Source organism: Sceloporus occidentalis, unplaced genomic scaffold (genome assembly GCF_023333645.1).
Source record: "Sceloporus occidentalis isolate IW3139 unplaced genomic scaffold, rSceOcc1.0.p SCAF_2, whole genome shotgun sequence".
Lineage (NCBI taxonomy): Eukaryota > Metazoa > Chordata > Lepidosauria > Squamata > Phrynosomatidae > Sceloporus > Sceloporus occidentalis.
In genome coordinates, this window is record NW_028316982.1 from 204,446,278 (window position 1) to 204,462,233 (window position 15,956).

Consider the following 15,956-nt stretch of genomic DNA (forward strand, 5'->3'; position numbering starts at 1 on the left):
AGTAATTTAATTTTTAAAAAATTGGGAGGTCAGGAGGGAATGGGGGCAAAATGAGGAAGTCTTGGTTTCAGACTCTTGATAATTAATCTTTCCTGAAGTGTCCTATAAGCATCATGCTCGTATAGGAGATTATTGCCTTTCATGTTTTTCTCTATCATTAACAAAATTAGGAATGATTCAGGCACTTTATATGCTCACATAGGCCTGTTACAGACTGCCAAAATAAAGCTGCTTCGAGTCTCTTTGGAGGTATGCTATTTAAATGATGCATGGGTCCTAGAGTCCGGAGGTCACGCCAAAGCCACACTCCATTCCTAAGCATAGGAGTGCAGCTTTGGTGCAGCTTCCGGACTCTTAGGACCCATGCATCATTTAAATAGCATACCTCCAAAGAGACCTGAAGCAGCTTTATTTTGGCAGTCTGTAACAAGCCTATCTGTGGTGTGCGGCAAAATTATCAGGGTTGGAAACTGTTTTGGTTTTTATTTGTTTAAATAAGGTTTGCTGGTTTAAACCAGTTTTTCCCCCATTAATAGAGTGGTTCTCAAACTTTTTATCCTTGTAACCCCCTTCACATCTACATGTCCCCCATGTAGTATATAAATAAAATATTTTGTTTATTTAGTGTGAATATTTTCATTCACACATTCATGTATATTCATATTTTAATAATTCATAAAGAAATAACATTGTTTAAATTAGAACAGAATTATTTAAGTAAATTCAATATTTAACTGGACATGTGCAAATTTTACACATTAAAAAAAGTTTGGGAAGAGGAGGAGGAGGGATCAAGGTCTCCAAGTCTTGCACCTCCCTTGAGAAACTCTTGCCACACAGTTTGAGAACCACTGCATTACTGTGTGTAGGACTGCACCAATACAGGACTAAATCAGAAAATTAAGGCGCAAAATGCAGTTCAGATGTAATGGCTGCTAAATTAAATAATAATTGTTCTTTGTAAAAATCTTCTTATAAAGCAAGTTGTTTTGGTTGAACTTATGTTAACTAAAGAATTTGTTTCTGAATAGCATTTCTTGCACTATAAATAAAGAGATTAAAAAGAAGTAACTGACACTGGATACTGGTCGTGAAATGTTTAAATTCAAACAGCCATTGTTGTTTCAGTAAGACGGCTGGAAAGTAATAATAATAGCCAGGCTTAAAAAAATAAATGAATAATCATTTTTTAAAAACCAGGAATGTTTTTTAAAAGTCATATGGTTTTTTTTAAACCAGCTAACCCTAAGGGTAGGAGGGAAATCTTGCCTCACAATCTAAGACCATTGAGTATATCATCCTCAACTCTATGTCTGGATATATAGTCTGTGTACAGAGGGGAACTGTATATGCCTTCTAGCAAACATGCAAAGACCATGGGAGTAGCCTGTAATCACAATTCTATTCCATCATACATCCCTTTTACATGCAATTGTTATATGAAAAGCACTTCTACTTCCTGTAGTATTAGCAAATTCTAGCACTTGTAATTTATTCAAGATTCTTCTAGGGCAGAATCTTAGGTGCTGTACATACTGGCGTATGCGGCAACCCCGGCACGTGCTAGGGGTTGGCCGGGGACGCAGCGTCCATACCAGCCTCATCCCTAGCACATGATGGGGGCGTCAAAATGGTGGCACTCTGTACACAAGGGCGCTGCCATTTTGATGTAATGGCTGCGTTGTGTCTAAACGGCGCAGCGCAGCCGTTACGTCCTGGCGTCCTTTCAGTGGCATCGAAAAGAGCTCCAAAATGGAGCTCCTTTCGCGCTGCGTATTGTTGGCATGGCTTTTACATGGCTGCACCAGCGATACTGAAGAGAAAAGGGCCAAGCGGCCCTTTCTCTGTCTCCCCACCGCTGTCGGGGTGTCCTTGGGGCATGAACCCCCAAGGATACCCCTTTCCAGGCCGCAGGCAAACAGCCTTTTGCCACTTCCCAGAGACCTGGAAAAGTGGAGGATCGGGGCCTCCGGGGCTGCCGCTGTGGCAGCTGAGGCCCCGATCTGTCGGGGAAAGGGGCAGTTTATATCCCGTCTTAATATACCTAAAAGGTTTAGTATAATCTGAGAAATTTATGCCACATGTTTCATGCATGTGTCTAATTTTGACTGGAATATAATCCTATGAATAAAGTAATTTTGTTGATATTTTGGTGAAACATAGAAAAAGAAGCCCTGGTGGCACAGTGGTTAAATGCCAGTACACCAGCCACTCACTCACAGTCTCAAGGTTGTGAATTTGATACCAGCCAGTGGCTCCAGGGTCAACTCAGCCTGGCATCCTTCTGAGGTCGCTAAAATGAGTACCCAGTTCTCTGGGGGCAATTAACTTACACATTGTAAACTGCTTAAGTGAACTGATAAGTGGCACAGAAATGTACTTGCTATTGCTATTGCTATATCAACACACAGACAAGATCTGGATTGAACCAAAAGTTATAGCAACGTTTCACAATCATAGTTAACTGGGAACTTACCCTTGATACTGGACTGAAAAGGTTACATTGAGATTGCAAGGATTATCCCATTCCCATTTCAGACTAATGTTTGTGTCAACAACATGGACAGTAACATTGTGTGGTTGCTTCAGACATATTAATCCTAGAAATTAAAAACAAAACAAAAACACAGATGCTATTACACTTGAAATATACTTTCCAAGTTCCAAGACCAAGGGTTGTCAGGAAGTTTAATCTGCTTTATCACACAAGGAACCTATTAAGTAAAAAAAATGGTGAAATATAGCTACACATCTCTTTTTCAAATAGCACAGACATGGCCCCAAATTTGGGGGGGGAGGGGGTTTGTTGGCATCAGCTAGTGCAGAGACAGAACGTATTTTAGGCTCAAAAGGACCTCAGATGAGAATAAGGCAACACAACTGGAACTTCCCTTCCCTGAGCTCTGACAAGCAATTAACATATTTATGCAGACCTTCAGGGACAAGAGTGGCTGACGGTTTTTATTATAAAATGTGTTTTATATTGTTTTATTATTGTATCTTGAAAATGTTTTCAACAGAAAGATAGGCTAAAATTGCTCATTAAATATAGCTCTTTTTCCCTCCACTACCCTGTATTGGTCCATTTTTTTTAAACATGGGAGTGAAAAGACAGATGCCATCGGGTCTATCCTTAAGAAGAAGAGCCCTCCCTCCATGGCACCTGACTCCATCCAGCCTGGTAGGGAGTGAAAAGACAGGCCAGTGCCATTGGGTCTATCCTTAAGAACAGCCCTCCCTCCATGGCATCTGCCTTGGTCCAGGCCTCAGAGGGAGAGAAGAACTGCTGGACCTGATCCCCTTCCCCACCACCATTCCCTTTTCCTTTTGTGTTGTGTCTTTTTAGATTGTGAGGGTAGGGAACCATCTAATTAAAAATAATAATTGTAAGCCGCTCTAATAGTCTTTAGGGCTGAAGAGTGGGTCATAAATACCATAATAAATAAATAAACATGCCAGCAAGTATATGTATTCAATGTGAAGCTTTAGAAGTTTAAAACTTTTTGTGACCGTGCTACTGTCCAAATTCTCCTTGAACCCAAAGGCCATAAACCCCCCAAATTTTCATGTGCAAACTTTAACAGATGGTCAGACACTGCCACAATAAGAGAGATCTTGTAGCACCTTTGAGACATAGGCCTGCAGCCGTCTCCTTCTTCACCAACTGAGTCCGCGGCAATCACACACCGCGTCCCCGATCTGGCCTTTCCGCAGTGCAAAAAGCAGCTGCAAAAAATGCAAAGAGGATTTGTGTCTGCCTAATTAGTGGTCCATTGTCTGCTGGCAAAAATAGAAACCAAATCGAACCACTCCTTGCACATCCTCCCACCCTGAGGCTTTTCCATGCAACAACAGAAAAATACACAGGTTAACATGTAAATCACTCTTCCCAACCTAGAGTCACACAGTGTGTGTGTGTGTGTGCATACACACACACACACTATTCACTTCCATGCCAGCATTATCTGCAGATGCCAGCCAATAAACTCTTCTAGAACATGGCCACAAGACCCGAAAAACCAACAAAAAATTATGGATGCCCCCAGCCATGAAAGCCTTCGACTTCACAATATACTTAGACTGTCTTACTTTGGACATATCTATCATGAGAAGGCATGAATCAAGACAATAATGTTAGGAAAGGTGGAGGGAAGTGGAAAAAGAGCAAGGCCACATGCTAGATGGATGGACTTTATTAAAGAGACCACAAATATGAGTTTGCAGGAGCTAGGCCTGGGGTAGGCAACCTTTTTGAACCGGGGTCCGGGTTGCTGTCCCTCAGACAACTGGGGGCCCGAACTCAAAATGGCACCCAGAGCAGCACAGAAGCTGCGGCGAGGGCAGCAATCGGCGGCAGGACCGGTCCCAAGGCCTCGCCGGGCCGGATTCGGCCCGCGGGCTGTAGGTTGCCGACCCCTGAGCTAGGCAGAGCAGCAGAGGATAGGGGAACTTGCAGATGTCTCATCCATAGGATTGCCATGGGTTGAGACTGACACAAAGGCAGTTAACAACAAACTGCCATATCTAAAAAATGTTTCCTAATGCAAAAACATGATTTCCTTAGAAATTCAATGTTATCAGTCTAACAAAGGAGCTTTACAAAGGACTAAGGCAACTTGGATTTCAAAAGAAGCATTTCGTTTTGTCTTGCTAATGGAAGTATTCACATGGCCAGAAGGAGGAGGGACCAGCTGGCATGAATCCAGCAACACCTGAACTGAAAACAGCAACATCTTCAAAATGCAGGCTTGTGAGTAGCATTGTCCTAATTTTTTCCCCCTCCTGTATGATTTTTAACACCTTTGCCTGATGAAAAAGCCGGAGGAGCTTCAAATACTTATAACATATATTTTGTGCATTTTGGTTGGCAAATAAAGGTTGTTTTGTGGATTTTGGATGCTATTGTACTTTGCTACATTGCTACCCCTAGATATGCCATGCCAAGTTGGCAATTGTGGGGAGGCGTGTCACAGCTGGAAATGGAATGGTGCAACCTCTGCAAATTTCTCTTTCCCTGACAAACCTCCCATTGGACCAGATGAGGTTTCGTCCCAAATCGAACCACAGTACAGGAACAAATCTTTCTGTATAAGAATGAATATGTCTTATTTCCTATAAAAATAAAAGAGGGTAGCTGCTTGACGTTTCGGTTATCTTACCCCACATTATATGTGTGTATGTATACCGTACATATGAATGTATTCACATGCTTCATGGGAAGTGAAATAAAGAAGGCAACTGCCAATTGGAAGCACTTTTGGTTGAGGGAGAAGACCAATTTTGGGATGAGTGGAGTTAAATTCAGCAAAATGGCAAGAATAATGAAAAATCCCACACAGAAAAATCAGATAAGAAAAATTAGATGCAAATTGTTTGCTTAGCCAAAAGAATTGTAAACAATAATTAAGCAGTTAGACCACCCTAGATAAAACACGAGATGCAACAAAATGCGAAGCGTAAACAGAGAAAGATGTCAGGGCTTTAACATATACATTTGCATGCAACGAGTAGTTCTTTTATGCTTGATTCAGGAACAACAGGAAGCAGACATAAAATACAGGATGTCATAGAAGTCTGACTGACCTATAGTTTCCCAGATCTTCTTTTGATACTGATCAGAACAGATGCTGCAGTCCAGAAATTAGAAGATTTGAGAAGGGCAGCTATGAAAGTGTAAAGACATAACTGTGAACACTAAAGTGAGGATACTGCAAACCATTGTACTTTCCCATCATGCTGTAAAGATACAAAAGCTGGACAGTAAAAAAACTGATAGGAAGCAAATAAACTCATTTGAGATGGGGGACTGGAGAAGAGTGCTGAGGATCCTGTGGATGGCCAAGAAGACAAGCAAATGGGTTCTAGAACAGATCAAGCTAGAAATCTCACTGGAAGCCAAGATGACTATATTGAGGCTGTCATATTTTAGCCACACCATGAGGAAAAGTTAATCATTAGAAAAGAGAATGATACTAGGAAAGGTGGAAGACAGCAGAAAGAGAGGAAAAGCCAGATGGTTAGACTTGATCAGGGAAGACATGGGCCTGAGCCTACAGGATCTTAGCAGGGAGGTTGAGGTGCTTGGAAATGTCTCATCCACAGGGTCACCATGAGCTGATGTCCACTCGAGGGCAGTTAACAACAGAATTATTATTATTATTATTATTAGCTTTATTTATAAAGCGCCGTAAATGTACACGGTGCTGTATAAAACCAAGTAAAATCCAGAATATATAAAAAGCCTGCCTGTGGCGTACAATCTAAAAGTTAAAACAACAAATTAAAACAGAACAAATTTTTTTAAAAAAAATACAGCATACCACTTTACACATACATTAATGTTGTATAATTACATTTCGAAGGCCTCCTTGGATAAAAAAGGTTTTCACCTGCCAGTGAAAGAAACTGTTTAGGGAAGCGTTCACAGGCCTTACATGATTGTTAGCCTATGCTGTTTTAACCTGTGTTGTTTATTTTATTGCTTCTAATTTAATATACATATTAATCTCCATTGTTCTTTGTAGAGTGAGCACCACTGTCAGGTCTTTATTTTATTTTATTTTAACTGATCATTTGTCCAGTGCTGTGTAACCCTATAGCGCTTTATTAATAATAATAATAATAATAATAATAATAATAATGGACCAACGAGACCTCCCGTGGAAGGGATTTCCACAGCCTTGGAACAGCCACTCAGAATGCTCTCTCTGGATTCCTCACCAAACAAGCCTGCAAAGGTGAGATAAAGCCTTCTGCTGAAGATCTAAAAACTTGAGTTGGCTTGTACAGGGAGATACAGTCTTTAAGCTAATTTAGACCCAAGCCATGTAAGGCTTTAAAAAACAAAACCAACACTTTGAATTCTGCAAAACAAACAAACAAACAAACAAACAAACAAACAAAAACGGAGTGGTAGCCAGTTTCAACATGGGGGTCACATGATTCCTGTAACCTATCCTGGTCAACAGCCTGGCTGCAACGTTTTGAACCCACTGAAGTTTCCAAACGGTTTCCAGAACAGTTCCACATAGATCAAGGCATATGTCACCATGCCCAGATCTGACTTCTCAAGTAATGAATGCAACTGGTGCACTAACTTTTAATTGTGCAAATACACTCCTAGCCACAGCCAAACCTAGGGCACACAGGCTCAGATCTAAGTCCAGGAATACACCCAATGTGAACCTGAGATTTCAGGAAGAAGGTAACTATCTAATACAGGCTGAATCCCTATACCCTGATCTGCCTTAATCCAGAGCATCTCTGGATTAAGTTTCAATTTGTTCACCCTCATCCAGTCCAATACTGACAGCAGCCAATGGTTTCATATAGAAGCTGTTTCCTTTGGATCATATGGAAAGGAGAGATAAGAGTTGGGTGTCACCAGCATACTCATGACACTGAATCACAAAGCTCCAGTTGACTTCTTCCAGCTATTTCATGTAAATATTAAACAGCATGGGGGATAGAACTAAGCCCTGAAGTTCAGGGCCAGGATGCTGACCAGGCATCCCAAGCACTACCTTCTGAGGGCCCCCTCTTCCAAAAAGGACTGGAGCCACAATGTCCTTGAGTCTTACCACAGAGAGGCGGTTAAGAAGGATGCCATGTTTGATGGTACTGAAAGCCTCTGAGAAGTTCAGCAGAACCAAGAGGGACACACTCCCTCTGTCTAATTCTCTCAGCAGGTCATTTATCAAGATGACTAAAGCTGTCTCTATCCTGTAGCCAGGCCTGAAGCCAGATTAAAATGGATCTAGATAATCCATTTCATCCAGGAAGCCCTAAAGTTAGGTGGCTACTACAAGTTCTAAAATCTTGGTCCAAAAAGGAAAACTGGAGATTTGGCTGATAGTTCTCCAGTATGGTAGGATCCAAGGAGAATTTCTTTTCAATCATGGCCTCACAACAGTCACTTTTAAGCAAGGTGGAAACACTACCCACTCCACTAGTCCTCCTCAGGGTGCTTTTAACAGCCAGGAAGGGCATGGTTTTAGTAAGCACATGGTGGTTCTTGCCTTGCCAATGATCCTGTCCACATCCTCACATCATTGTCTAATAACACAGGACAATCAGGAGCTGAGGTTAAATTTGTGGGAGCTGTATCAGCTATAGAATCGTAGGGGTGAAACGGAATTCCTGATTGGGGCAGCAGCAACCACACACCACGGCTCAATCTGCTCAGCTTCCACCCCAAATAGGAGCAGAAAAAAGCCGTCCCTTTGCCTCTTGTCTGGGGCAAGTGGCTTGCAGGGAACTCAGGGGCATGGCATGTCTGAACCGCATGCCCCCACAGGCCGTCTGTTTCAGCCCTCAGTCTGATCCAATTGGTTCTGAGAAATTTTATCTGCAAAATGCTGTGCAAATTCTTCACAGCAGGCTGCCAAGTGGTTTACATACTGCCTTTGTGGGGCAAAGGGTAAAAGGCCCGATCACTCAAGGCACCTCTGCTGGATGACACTGTGTAGATGCAATGCAGAGATGCAGAGAAGAATGATTTCTTAGCTGCTGCCACTGTAACAGAGTAGGCTTTCCAATAGCCTCTAGCATGTATTCAATTAGACTCACTCTATTGCCCTAGTCTCTATCCCACTTGTTTCATTGCCACCGGCTCCCTAGTGAACAAGTTTTTTTGCTTATCTATTTATTTATTAAATTTACACCCCACCTTTTACCCAAGTTGGGATTCAAGATAGCTTGCTTGGCTCCTCTCCATGGGAAGGATGCTTAGAAGCTATTGTGTTCACTGCCCCAGTCATTTCCCAATTTCAGAGATCAGCCAAGGCTCCAACAGGACCACTGAGGCAACAGGAAACTCCACAAGAGCTTATCAGGAACCCATCTAGATCGATAAGCCTCCTGTGGTGGACCATCTTAATTGGCCTCCCACCCTTGCAGAGGCTTTGAGCTCTAATAAATCTAAACCCCACCAGGTAGTCATCTGTCCACAAAAACGGAACTACAGAAATTTCCTCCACAATCAGATAACCAACATCCCACTCTGCACAGAAAACTAGGTCCAGGGTGTGTCCTGCAGCATAGGTGGCATTAGACACTATTTTGGACAGGCCCATAGTTGTCATGAAGGACCTGAAGTCCTGAGCTACTCCTGGCAGAGGAGTCTCTGCATGGATGTTGAAGTTCCCCAGTACAACAAGCCAAGAGGATTCCAACACCACCACTGAGATCAAAAGTTAAATCAGGAAGGAAGATTGTTGAACAGGACAGGCAGTACACAACAGAAGCCCTACTTTGCTCTGGCTACTCACCATTAAATATACACTTTCAAACCCAGCAGACTATGAAATGGGGCACCTGGAGTGGGAAATGGACTCTTGATAGACCACAGCAACTCTGCCTCCCTACCCCCTTAGCTTTTCTGCTCCTCCATGTGGAAGAGCTGGAAATATTGCCCACCCACAACTTTATCCAGCCAGGTCTCTGTGACACAAGCCAGGCCAGCATGTTAATTCAAGAGCCAGTCCTGGATCAAGGATGTCCCCCCCCCCAACTGATTGACCTGGTACTAAGCAGTAGCATTTTCAGCTGGGGAGAGGGGTTGTTGCAAAGGCTATTAAAACAACTTGAAATGGAAGACAGTTTAGGGGCAACCAATTCTATGGCTCTCCGCTCTCTCTTGATGATTGCCCTGTCTCCCCACCTGTTAATGTTGCAATGGCTGCTCCCTTGACTGCTCTCCGCCCCATTTAACTGATGGTCATCATGACTGGATCCTGCATGCTCTTATTGTTGCTAAAGCTTTATAGTACAGGATTAGAAAATAAATATTCATCATGAAATGAATGAATGAAATTTTATTTCTAGACCGCTATTCCTTGTAGATCACAGCGGTTTACAAAAACACCATCAAAACCAATACATAGCCCAACAATACAAAAACCCACCCATACAATTTAAAAACAATACAAGGGAGGGCTTGTCTTCTTCAGGCAGGCAGTTGGGCCAGCCTGCCTCTCTCCCCCCAAGATGGTGGCTGAAGGGAGGGCTTGTCTTCTTCAGGCAGGCAGTTGGAGCCAGCCTGCCTCTCTCATCATCTATTGTTAAATAGTTAGAAGAACCTCCTGCTTTACCTACTCATAAACATGTATTTTAGAGATGCCATTTGTCATCATCCAGCCTGGGAGGATTAGTCTGAAGAAGAAGATTCTTCAGATTAGCATGAAGAAGAGCCCTCACTCCAGTCCATCTGCCATGGTCCAGTTCTCAGAGGGAGAGAAGAACCACTGGACTTGATCCCCTTCCCCACCACCATTCCCTTCTCCTTTTGTGTCATGTCTTTTTACTAGATTGTAAGCCTGAGGTCAGGAAACCGTCTGAATAATAATAATAATAATAATAATAATAATAATAATAGGATTTATTTATATACCGCCCAATCACTGGGAATCCGGGCGGTTTACAACAGAGGGGATAATAGACGGTTCCCTGCCCTCAGGCTTACAATCTAAAAGACACGACACAAAAAGGGAAGGGAATGGTGGAGGGGGGGAGGGGATCAGGTCCAGCATTCTTCTCTCCCTCTGAGGCCTGGACCAAGGCAGATGGACCGGAGGGAGGGCTCTTCTTCTTCAGGCTAGCCCCGATGGAGCTGGGCCAGCCTATTCTCTCCCTCGCAGGCCGAAAGATGACTGTTAAGGAGGGAGGAGGCTCTTTCTTCAGGCTAGCCCCGATGGAGTTGGGTCAGCCTATTCTCTCCCTCACAGGCCGAAGGATGGCTGTTAAGGAGGGGGGAGGAGGCTCTTTCTTCAGGCTAGCCCTGATGGAGCTGGGCCAGCCTATTCTCTCCCTCACAGGCCAAAAGATGACTGTTAAGGAGGGAGAATAACTATCTGTAAGCTGCTCTGAGAGCCTTTAGGGCTGATGAGCAGGGCATAAATACTGTAAATAAATAAATAAATGAGATGCCAACTTCAAGAAAATGTGTTTTTGGACATATGATCTGCTTATATCAATGTACAGTCGGCTGTTAGTATCTAGGGGGTTCTGTTCCAGACCCACCCCCCATGGATGCCAAGATCCACGGGACCTCAAGCCCTATGGTTTTGAATGGCCGCGTGCATGTGCCACTATTAGGGTCAATGGGGTTTGTCATCCACCAATGCTCAAATCTGCAGATGGCAAGCCTGTGGTTGGGGTGGGTGAGCTGTATCTGCCCAGTTCACACTCATAGCCCATGTATTCCTATATATTTCTTTTTTTCATTTTTCTTCTTCTTTACTGTCTTTCTTTGTAGTTATACTTTTAAAAATACAACTGAAAATAATTTTTAAAAGCAATAAAACTTTCTTAGGAAAAAAAAATCCTTAACTGGGGTGCTGCCACAAAAAATACAGGAGAAAGCAAATAGCAAATAAGCTAGAGCCCATGTGGATGCTTGACCAGGAGAGAAAAGTAACCCACCACACCTATTTTTGGAGGGATTTCTACAGAGAAAAGGCAGCAAGAAAAATGGTTGGCGTCTCCCTTAAAAGACAGAGTTCTAAATGCTTTGTCATATAAGAGGGCAGGGGATAATTTCTCATGTAAGTCATGGTGCCAAACCTATGAGAGCCAGTGCAGAATAGCGCCAGACTGGAATTTGGGAGATCCAGGTTTTAGTCCTTACACTTCATGAAAACTCATGGAGGTGTCTTTAGGGACAGCAAGTATTTTTTAAGCCTCAGGTACCTCAAAAGGTTTTTGAGAGGATAAAATGTTGAAGAAAGGAGCTACACATTGAGCTAACTGAATGAAATTGTTGTTGTTTCCTACTTATGTCCTCTCATAGGATTTTCTTGGCATGCTTTGTTCAGAGCGGGGTTTGCATTTTCCTATCTCTGAGCCTGAGAGTATGACTTGCCCAAAGACATCCAGTGGGTTTCCATGGCCAAGTGGGGATTTGAACCCTGGTCTCCATAATGGTAGGCAAACCCTGCTCTGAACTAATTCACGGTGAATGAAATATGGGATATGAATTAAGCAATATTGAATAAATAATAAAGTAATTATAGAATGAATTATTGATGCCTTTCCCCCACTTCTAAGCCATCACATCTTGTGTTTGTGATAGAAATAAATAATTACAGCAAAGAAAAAGTACCAGTTAAGAGTATGCTTAGAATTATCCTATGGCTTCCCAACTTCTTTGAAGCATCCAATTTTCTCCATTAAAGCCTGTGCAAATAAATATCTCTATGAACTGATTTCCTAACTTACACTTCTTCCCCCACCACACCACACTGACACATCCTGAAAGCTAACATCAATAAAACCACATGATGGCGGCAGGGCAGAAATAAGAGCCATGGCAAGCCCAAGATATTTTGCTGCCTGATGAATAGCAGCTAAGGCTTGTTGTTGTTATGTGCCTTCAAGTTGACTTTGACTTATGGCACGCTATCCTAGGACTGTCTTGACAAGATTTATTCACAAGAGAATTGTTATGCCATCCTCTGAAGCTGAGAGAGTGTGATTTGTCTAAGGCTTCCCAGTGAGTTTCAATGGTCCAAAACACACTGCAGAAATCATACAGTTTGAGACTGTTTTAACTGCCCTGGCTCAATGCTAGGGAATCCTGGGAATAGTAGTTAATTGTAGCATCTGAGCTCTCTGACAGAGAAGCCTAAATGTCTCACAAAACTACAGTTTTGTAGTTTCCCTAGCTTTAACCAAGGCAGTTAAAGCTGTCTCAGACTGGATTATTTCTGGAGTGTATTTTGGATCAATGTCAGAGTGGGGATTCAAACCGTGGTCCGACACTCAAACCACAACATCCCCTCAAATCAAGCTGCATAGTGAGTGGCACTACACTAACCAAATAATTTTGGCACACGAAGCAAATAGTTTTACCAGTGTTTAATTAATAAGGATATATGTACACACACACACATATATATGTACGTACAGTGGACCCTTGTTATACGCTGGAGTTTGGTTCCAATATCCCCTGTGGATAACATAATCCGTGTATGCTCAAGTCCCATTAAATATAATGACATAGCAAAATGGTGTCCCTTATAAAAAATCGAAAATCAAGGTATGATATTTGAAATTTACACTTTTTTTGAATATTTTCAAACCGTGGATGCTTGAATCAGTGTATAAAAAATCCATGTATAAGAAGGGCCAACTGTATGTATAAAAACTGAAATAACTATTTGCTGCCCTTTCCCATCATACAAATTTTGTCCCTGAAGGCAACTATTACATGCTGAATAACAGAACACCCCAATTCCTGGAAGCCGTTTGCGCTCAAATACAGGGTGCCAAGAAATGCTGATCTCTTTTTGGGAAGCCCTTTTTCATGTTTCAGCATTATGTGCTGAGTATACCTTTAGCTTTGTTTGCTATGACAATAGAAACAGGAAGCTTTGCAACCTTTCCTTTCACACTGCTTTACTTCTTCCCAGGACTCTATCTTAACCCAGTCCTTCCCAAATGGGCTTATGTGGGGCACCAGCAATTATTCCACCACCACCAAAATGTGCCAAGTACCGGCCCCAGATGTGTGCCCATTGCCTACAATTTTTTCTTTTCTGGAAATGTGTCTGGGACTGAAAGCTGATGGCTTATGAACCACCACTTTTAAGTACACCGACTTAACCAATAGCCACCCTATAGCAGTGAAATCTATGGGCCAAAAGAAGGGGACAGGGTGGTGCAGTGGTCTGAGCTTTGGACTATGACTCTGGAGTCCAGGTTCGAATCCTGGCTTGACCATGGAAATCCACTGGGTGAACTTGGGCAAGTCACACTCTCTCAACCTCAGAAGATGACAATGGCAAATCTCTGAAGAAATCTTGCCAAGAAAACCATGACAGATTCACCTTAGGGCGGTGAGAAGCTAGAAATGACTTGTAAAGCACACAACAACAAGCACCCCAAATAAAAATTCTTTCCCCCAGGACGTTTCCTCCAGTGCCTGAGTTCCTAGCATTGTTGTTGTTGTGTGCCTTTTGACTTATGGAGACACTGAGGCGACCTGATCATGGAAGTTTTCTTGGCAAGATTATTTCAGAGGACGTTTTGCCATTGCCTTTAGCACCTTAAAACTTCAGTAGAGCATTCAGAAACCCAGTTTTGGCATGTAGGCAACATTTAAGGAGGGGAATGAGAACACAGCAAATGAAGGGGCAAACAGTTTTCACTATTAAGTATTTAATGTATATTATTATTACATTATTATTATTATCATCATCATCCAAGGTGAACAAGTACAAAACAATACAATTTAAAAACAATACAAAATATTAAAATACATACGTACAACATTTAAGAATATGTTTAATTTAATAATATAATTTAATTTTAATTTAATAATTTAATTTGAATACCTTAATTTTTAATTATTATTTAATTAATTAATTTAAATTAATTAAATAATAATTAAAATTAATTAAATAATTAAAATTATTAAACAATAAATTATTATTTATTTAAATAATTATTTAAATAATGTTCACTTATTATTTATTATTTATTATTATTATTTAATTGTATTTATTATTATTATTTAATTGTATTTATTATTATTATTTAATTGTTATTTGATTTATTTAAATAATTTTAATTGTTATTTAATTTATTTGATTTTACTTATTAATTTAATAATTTAATTTATTTTTTTAAGTAAGTTTAAAAAACCCCAGTCACCTTCCTTTATAAAATGAAATATCAGCTAAGCATTTAGAAATCCAGTTTTGGCATCCAACACAAAAAGGCAGGCAACCTTAAGGAGGAAGGCAAACACAGCAAATGACGAGGCAAACAAGTTTTCACTATCAAGTATTTTCATTTATACCTTCATTTATACCATGATATATATATACATATACATATATATATATTACACACACACACTCTTCAACTAAGCATTTGCATACTGTACAACACAAAGAGGCAGGCAACCTTAAGGAGGAGGGTGCAGGTAGAAATTTGGGGACTGGAGGGGAAAAATTCATGGTGTGTCTGAATTCTTATTTGGGAATTGTGTGTGTGTGTTGTGTGTCTTGAAGTCGTTCCCGACTTATGGCGACCCTCTCTCATTGAGGTTTTCTTGGCCAGATTCGTCCAGAGGAGGCTTTAGCTTCCACTGCCTCCCCCTGAGGCTGAGAGAGTGTAACTTTCTGCCTAAGGCCACCCAATGGTGGAACTCGAACCCTGCTCCCACACACAAAAAAGCAGCAATGCCCCTCTGGGAAGGGAGGGCGGTGCCCTTGTTTTGCATCCCAGGAATAACGGTCCCAAAGCCCAGGCGAAGAAAGAGGGGGGTAATCCACCCAAACACACCCAAACGCAGGGGGGACTCACCCACGGACAGAGCCCTGGCTCCCAGGGAGGCGAGGAGCACCATAAGCAGAGAGTATGGCCCTGGCATGGCTCCCCTGAGGGAAGACAAGGAGGAGGAATGCATACAGAGCCCACAGAGGATGCCTCAAGCGAGACCGCCTCAGGGTCACGTGACCCCCGTGACGTCGGCACCGCCGCCATTTTAGCCTCCCTCCTTCTTTCCACTCCTCTCTGAGGGTGAGGGAGTGGTATTATGAGTCTGTAGACCCAGGACCTAGAGAGGGGCCTTATTATAGCACCTTATTGAGGCTCACTGTAAGAGAGAAAGTTGGCAATATTCAGTTAAGTCTCAAAGGAAGCTGCAAGAGCACTCCTCTGAGGGAGAACTTGTAGCACCTTTGAGACTACATTATTACAACACTCCTTTGAGGGAGATCTTGTAGCACCTAGTATAAACTAATAATAATAATAATAATAATAATAATATTTCTATCCCACCTCTCCAATAGGATCGAGGCAGCTAACAACAATAATAAAATCCATACAATATAAAAAACAAATCCCACTCTCCCCCACCCTCCTTAACTAAACAACATCATAATTCCTGCATAACAATAGTAAAATACCAATTAAATCATTACACTATTATACAGTGCTGCTCTTCCACT

At 41.8% G+C, this 15,956-nt stretch overlaps 1 protein-coding gene across 1 annotated transcript in view; it reads right to left on the reverse strand.

Annotated features, from left to right (window-relative positions):
• Positions 1 to 15,389, reverse strand: part of IFNAR1 (interferon alpha and beta receptor subunit 1) — a 41,769-nt gene extending 26,380 nt beyond the window's left edge. Inside the window, exons 1-2 of the mRNA XM_089512068.1 lie at positions 15,310 to 15,389; positions 2,477 to 2,600 (exon numbers count right to left, since the gene is read on the reverse strand). Coding sequence (XP_089368194.1) covers positions 2,477 to 2,600; positions 15,310 to 15,376 — 191 coding nt within the window. The 5' untranslated portion in view covers positions 15,377 to 15,389. The remainder of the gene's footprint in view (positions 1 to 2,476; positions 2,601 to 15,309) is intronic.
• Between the last annotated feature and the right edge of the window lie 567 nt (positions 15,390 to 15,956).